Source organism: Oryctolagus cuniculus, chromosome 7 (assembly GCF_964237555.1).
Source record: "Oryctolagus cuniculus chromosome 7, mOryCun1.1, whole genome shotgun sequence".
NCBI lineage: Eukaryota > Metazoa > Chordata > Mammalia > Lagomorpha > Leporidae > Oryctolagus > Oryctolagus cuniculus.
The window spans coordinates 119,060,855-119,068,219 of NC_091438.1; the positions used below are offsets into that span (position 1 = coordinate 119,060,855).

Consider the following 7,365-nt stretch of genomic DNA (forward strand, 5'->3'; position numbering starts at 1 on the left):
AAATAGCAAAGTCATAAGTCTGCAAGGACAAAAATACAAACAACGGGAAAATTAAGCAAATACAAGAGATCAATATATATTATAATGGAGGGAAAGCAGATTGAGGAGTAGTAACTTCTGTAGCTGATTGCACTCCACCTAAGTGCCTGCCAAAGAAACTATCATTGAAAAGTAAGCCATTTTGCCACACAGAACCCCAGAAAGATCTGGAACTTGGCAACAGGTACCAGGGAAAGTTTGAGTAGAACAGGGCCCAGATAACAAGGGTGATTTGAATCTCTATATAAGATAGTGGTTGGACTCTAGGTACCTTCTCCCACCCCTCAAGGCTAAGGGACTGCTCCTTTCTCCCACAGACCTCCACCACCACGTTCAAGAGATGCATAGGGACAAGCAACCACATAGGAAACCAGGAAACCAAGCATAGTACAGAGAGTGAATGAGACAGGGAATTGAAAACAGGCATTGGAAGTAGAAACCTACTCTAGTTTCTGCTATTAATGACAGCAACTGAGAGCATAATACAAACTAGGAAATTAGAGGACTTATCTTTGGAGAAAGTGAATGGCCCCAGAAAAAAGATCTGTGGCTTCTGACAAAGGCCAGTTCACTCTTCTTCTCCCTGTTGACATCTATCAGTCCAGACGCCTGGTTCATGCACAGTTTTGAAATGGTTTGTTATTCATAAGTAACAAAAGACAGCTAAAGATAACCAGATATTTCATGAAGCCCTCAAATTCTGAGTATAATCAAGCCTTTTGCTCTTATTTCCTATCTGTAGGAAATATAGAGGATAGAACAAATTAAATGAAACCACAAGGGGGCAAGATGACAAAATCTAGAATGAGATGTGCTGCAGGACAACTGACCTGGTCTCTTCAACAAGTCAGTGGCTTTAAAAAATGTGTTTGTGGGAGAGGAAGCAGTTCAAGATTAAAAGAAACTTAATTCTGATTTGAATTAGCCAACTATAAAAGACATTTGAAGGACGACAGTAGGGACTGGGAATTATATGATATTAAAGCATTACTTAAGTGTTTGTATAATAATGATGTTGTGGTTATGTAAAAATGATCTTTATTTTATTTTATTTTATTTTTGACAAGCAGAGTAGACAGTGAGAGAGAGAGAGACAGAGAGAAAGGTCTTCCTTTTCCATTGGTTCAACCCCCAGTGGCCGCTGCGGCCGGCGCACCGTGCTGATCTGAAGCCAGGAGCCAGGTGCTTCTGGTCTCCCATGCGGGTGCAGGGCCCAAGGACTTGGGCCATCCTCCACTGCACTCCCGGGCCATAGCAGAGAGCTGGACTGGAAGAGGAGCAACCGGGACAGAATCCGGCGCCCCAACTGGGACTAGAACCCGGTGTGCCGGCGCTACAGGTGGAGGATTAGCCTATTGAGCCACAGTGTTGGCCGATCTTTATTATTTAGAGATGGAAAGTCACATATTTAGAGGTTAAGTGTCATAATGTCTCTTATATTTGCTTTAAAATGTTTTATAAGGGGCTGGCATTGTGACACAGTGGGCTAGGCTGCTTGCAATGCCAGCCTCCCATATGGGAGCACCGGTTTAAGTCCCAGCTGCTCTACTTCCAGTTCATCTCTCTGCTAAAATGCCTGGGAAGGCAGTAGAGGATGGCCCAAGTACTTGGACCCCTGACACTGTCTTGGGAGACCAGCTCAGAGTTCCTGGCTCCTGGCTTCAGCCTGGCCCAGCTCTGGCTGTTGCAACCATTTAGTGAGTGAACCACAGGATGGAAGATTTCTCTTTTTCTCTCTCTCTGTTGCTCTACCTCAAATAAATCTTTAAACTATTTTAGTAAAAAATGAAATCATCTATCAAAACTATGTTGGGGCTGGCTTTGTGCTGTAGCGGGTTAAAGCCCTGGCCTGAAGCACCGACATCCCATATGGGTACAGGTTCTAGTCCCAGCTGCTCCTCTTCTGATCCAGCTCTCTGCTATGGCTTGGGATAGAAGATGGCCCAAGTCTTTGGGCCTCTGCACCCACATGGGAGACCCAAAAGAAGCTCCTGGCTCCTGGCTTTGGATCGGCTCAGCTCCAGCTGTTGCGGCCATCTGGGGAGTGAACCAGCAAATGGAAGACCTCTTTCTCTGTCTCTCTTTCTGTAACTCTGTCTTTCAAATAAATAAGATAAATCTTAACACACACACACACACACACACACAAAACTATGTTACTGTGTTCTCTCTTTTTCTATGTATCCTGGAAATTTTCTACTTTTTCCTCACTAAAAGAAAATAATAATAAAAAGGGGGAAAATAAGCAAATAAAAAAGAGGTTATCGTTTAGTTCTGGTAGAGAAGTTGTATAAGAAAGAAAATGTCACCATAACTTAATAGTTATTTCAGCTGTGAGTAACATTTATGTAGACATAATCATATAACTGTCAAGTACTGATTTCAAAATTGAGAGGATAAAAGGAGGGAGAAGTTACAGGAGAAAGAAGAGAATATTGGTTTAAGAAACCTAAATTTTCATATGCCATAATATAATGTCAATAAAAAGTTGACCAAGAAGAAAAGGAATATAAGCATACTGTTCTAGGGAAAACAGCTTAAAGAGTTGAAATCATTTCCCACAGGGCCAGCACTGTTCATAGTAAGTAAAGCCTCCACCTGTGACACTGGCATCCCATATGGGCACCAGTTTGAGTCCTGGCTGCTCTATGTCCCATCCAGCTTCCTGCTAATGCACCTGGGAAAGCAACGGAGGATGGTCTAAGTGCTTGGTCCCCCGCACTCACATGGGGGACCTGGTGGAAGCTCCTGGCTCTTGGCTTGGGTCTAGCCCAGCCCTGGTTGTTACAACCGTTTGGGGAGTGGTACAGTGGATGGAGGATCTCTCTTCCTCCCTCCCTCCCTCCCTCTCTCTCTCTCTCTCTCTCTCTCTCTCCCTGTCTCTTCATCTGTCTCTGCGATTCTGACTTTCAAATAAATAAGAAAATCTTAAAAAAAAAAAATTGTTTCCCGCTAGAGAGAGGGACTGGAGGAGAAAGGAGGGGTAAAGCAGGGGTTACTGTTCTTCCTGATCTCAGAGGAGGGTCACGAAACAGAGACATGTCACCCACAGTCTCATTCCCAGAGACTTCCCCTTTTGTACTGAGTGGCTTTTAAAGTCATGTACATTAATCACTTTGATAGAAATAATATTAATGTCTAGTAATGTCGATAGTTGTATCAGTTAAACATTTCATGTTTCCAGAAGAATGCTTGATATTAACTCATGGCCAAATAAATTAATCTGGCCTCCAGTTATATAAGTAAAGGTTTTTAAAACTCAGCTGCCAGGAAAGATCCCTTGCACGGGGCTCAGAATTCTGCATTGCAGTGAAAATGCACTGTGAGAATCTGAGCCCTCGTGGCCATTCATGGGGACGGTGAAATGGCTCCTTTCAGGCCTCTTATTACTCTTAGTGACTTCATCCATAAAAGGGATTTTCATGATTTAAAAATGTCTTACTTTATATTCTTTAAATGTAACTTACATTTGCATTTCATTTTGCTGACAAAGATATTTTATAGGTTATGAAATGTTTGTCTTTTTTTAACCTTCTGTATCAACTCTCTCTGTTTATATCATTTTTTTTTAAGATTTTATTTATTTATTTGACAGGTAGAGTTACAGACAGTGAGAGAAAAACAGAGAGAAAGGTCTTCCTTCTGTTGATTCACTCACCAGATGGCCGCAATGGCCGGAGCTGTGCCGATCCGAAGCCAAGAGCTGGGTGCTTAGTCCTGGTCTCCCACGTGGGTACAGGGGCCCAAGCACTTGGGCCATCTTCTACTGCCCTCCCGGGCCATAGCTGAGAGCTGGACTGGAAGAGGAGCAACTGGGACTAGAACTGGCACCCATATGGGATGCCAGTGCCGCAGGCGGAGGATTAACCTATTGTACTATGGCACCGGCCCCTGTTTATATCAAATTTCAACCCCTACCCCAAACATTAATAACTCCTTTACATCTTTTTTTTTTTTTTTTTTTTTTAACAGGCAGAGTGGACAGTGAGAGAGACAGAAAGGTCTTCCTTTGCCGTTGGTTCACCCTCCAATGGCTGCCGCGGCTGGTGCGCTGCGGCTGGTGCGCTGCGGCCAGCGCACTGCACTGATCCGATGGCAGGAGCCAGGTACTTCTCCTGGTCTCCCATGGGGTGCAGGGCCCAAGCACTTGGGCCATCCTCCACTGCACTCCCTGGCCACAGCAGAGAGCTGGCCTGGAAGAGGGGCAACTGGGACAGAATCCGGCGCCCTGACCAGGACTAGAACCCTGTGTGCCGGTGCCGCAAGGCAGAGGATTAGCCTAGTGAGCCGCGGCGCCGGCCTACATCTGGTATTAACTTAGCATTTGCCACAGGTCATGTTCTGCTGAACCTAAATCTTAGTAGCTATCTTCACTGTATTTTAAGCTTTTTTTTTTTTTTTGTTAATTTGTGTTTTAGAATTCACACACACCGAGGGACAGCTTCAGAATGAGATTATGGTGAGTAAACACACTGTGTAGAGAAGAACATGTGCTCTGACAGCCGTCTCTGCAGACGCAGAGTTAGCAAGCATCCTGGTGCTCTCACAGTTCTGCTCCCGACCCAACAGGACAGAGGTGGTGCTCAGTGGTATTTCCCGTTTGATGTGTTCTTAGGTGCTCTTATCTGTCCTGTAAGGGTGACAGCAAGGATAAAACTATTCATTCATTTGGTTTTTATTGTATTTTGCCCATTCATTTATTTTGCAGTGTTTATTTGCTTTGCTTTCTTTCATTTCATCCTGTAGGCCTTTTAGAACAGGAATCAAAAAAGGCGGAGATGTCAGAATTGGGTGTTAATTTAAGCGTGAAAGGACAAGGGAGACTCAGATAAGGGGAACTGGAGCATAGGATCAGCAACAAATAAGCCAAAGAGAGATGAAGTGGAAAGAGAACAAGTATTTTCGACAGCATTCCATCGGGCTTTGCTTGTCCAGTGGAATGAATGGCCGCTGATGAGGAAGCTGCTGCTTCATCAGGAGTTGCTCGGTCCCTGTTGGCTTGTCAGGCCCTGCTTTTAGACAAACACAAAGAAGGAAAACAACTGAATGTGTGGTTTTTTAGGTAGCGGGTGTTTCTTTAGTGAGGGTTTGTGTAAATGAGGGTTATCGCCCTACCTTGCCCCTCACATCTTCCCAGGAGCTTATGTGGAAGCCATTTCCAAAGATTCCATAGAATGTTTCCGACTCCCGTGAATTCCCTTCTGGCCCAGCAGTCTGCCCGATGACTGGGGAGGCGAGTGCAGCCAGAAAGAGGACTACATTGTGTCTTCCCACTGTCTTCTATCTTATGCAGTGGAGTCAGGATTAGTAAGCCTCCACGTGGTCTGACAATTCCTTCCAGGACTCACTGAGGCTGTGGGAAGGCATCCGAGGCAGTTTGGAAAACACGAAGGAGGAAGGGGAAGCTGGGAATCAGCCATTTGTCACCCATCACAGTGGCCTTTACTGTGTTTTCGCTCTTCCAGCCGTGAGCACAGGCATCACACGCTTGCAGTAACACTGTATGGACAATTCCATGTCATTTTTAACTCAGTGTTCTGCCACAAGCTTCCTACATATGATTTCAAGATCACATTTGCCTATTTACACACATTTAAGATAATTTCCTTTTTTCTCGAAGGGGACATTCTATGCATGTACTGGTTACCACACTTTTAACTTTTTGCTTTTTTTAAATTATTTTCTTCTTTTTTTAAAAAAAGATTTATTTTATTTATTTGAAAGAGTTACAAAGCCGGCGCCGCGGCTCAATAGGCTAATCCTCTGCGTTGTGGCGCCGGCACAGTGGGTTCTAGTCCTGGTCGGGGCTCCGGCTTCTGTCCCGGTTGCCCCTCTTCCAGGCCAGCTCTCTGCTGTGGCCAGGGAGTGCAGTGGAGGATGGCCCAGGTGCTTGGGCCCTGCACCCCATGGGAGACCAGGAGAAGCACCTGGCTCCCGCCTTCACATCAGCGCGATGCGCCAGCCACAGCACGCCAGCCGTGGCAGCCATTGGAGGGTGAACCAACAGCAAAAGGAAGACCTTTCTGTCTCTCTCTCACTGTCCACTCTACCTGTCAAAATAAATAAATGAATAAATAAAAAAGAGAGTTACAGAGAGAGGTAGAGAAAGAGAGGGAGGTCTTCCTTCTGCTGGTTCACTCCCCAACGGCTGGAGCTGTGCCAATCCAAAGCCAGGAGCTTCTTCTGGGTCTCCCACTTGGGTGCAGGGGCCCAAGGGCTTGGGCTATCTTCCACTGTTTTCCCAGGCTATAGTTGAGAGCTGGATTGGAAGAGGAGCAGCCGGGACTAGAACCGGTGCCCATATGGGATGCCGGCGCTTCAGGCCAGAGCTTTTACCTGTTGCGCCACAGCGCCAGCCCCTATTTTCTTCTTTTTTAAAAGATTTATTTATTTACTTGAAAGGCAGAGTTATAAACACAGAGAGGGAGAGACAGAGAGAGAGGTCTTCCATCTGCTGGCTCACTCCCCAAATGGCCTCAAAGACCAGAGCTAGGCTGAAGCCAGGAGCTTCCTCTGGGTCCCCAACACAAGTACAGGGGCCCAAACATTTGGGGCATCTTCTACTGCCCTCCCAGACCATCAGCAAGGAGCTGGATCGGACAAGGAGCAACCAGGACTCGAACCAGTGCCCATATGGTATGCTGGTGCAGCAGGCAGACGCTTGACCTACTACGCCACAGCACTGGCCCCTTTTTGATTATTTTCTAAAATTAAATTTCATAGGATAGAATTACTGGGTACATAGGGTATAAACATATTCATGTATCCAAAATCTTTTCCACAGAAATTATATAAATATGAAAGTATAGCCATGCTTCAGGGAGTATATTCTGAGTCCTCCTGAACCAAGGACACAGCTTATCATAAAAAATGCTTTAGGAGGACACTTTTTCAAAGTGGATTGTGAGTGTACAGTTGCAGCTTGTAGCCATACCCGCTACTTTGCACCAAACTGATATGGGCTGATTTACAGGCGAACAACTGTATGTGCAGCTGGCTTAGCTTCTGAATGTTACATGCCTGGAATATTGTTCTGACCTCACTCTTTTCTTCAGCGCGCTGCTTGCTCTTGGGTAACTAGGACCACTAAAAGCATCCCTGTTGATTTCTCCCCACAGGCATGCGAATGCTCTGCCACTTACTTGAGGGTCATTATTGTATCAGCCTTTGATCATTTTGCATCTGTGCACAGCATTTCTGCAGAGGGAGTAGCCATCTCAGATCTTTCTTAGTAATTACAGCACAATGTTCTGATGATTTTTAACACTATTACCATTTAAACACAAAGATGTCACTGATATACTCTATTAAAAGGATTTGTATCAA

The 7,365-nt window shown here is 45.2% G+C and overlaps 1 protein-coding gene across 10 annotated transcripts in view; it reads left to right on the forward strand.

Moving 5' to 3' along the window:
• Positions 1-7,365, forward strand: part of IFT25 (intraflagellar transport 25) — a 31,635-nt gene extending 24,270 nt beyond the window's left edge. For 8 of the 10 annotated variants that reach the window (XM_051857760.2, XM_051857762.2, XM_051857756.2 and 5 more), the window contains 2 exons: positions 4,458-4,498; positions 7,158-7,365. In XM_051857760.2, coding sequence (XP_051713720.1) covers positions 4,458-4,498; positions 7,158-7,271 — 155 coding nt within the window. In that variant the 3' untranslated portion in view covers positions 7,272-7,365. Of the gene's footprint in view, positions 1-1,594; positions 1,737-4,457; positions 4,499-7,157 lie in introns of all 10 variants that reach the window. The other 2 variants (XM_051857763.2, XM_070078466.1) reach the window with 2 other exon arrangements.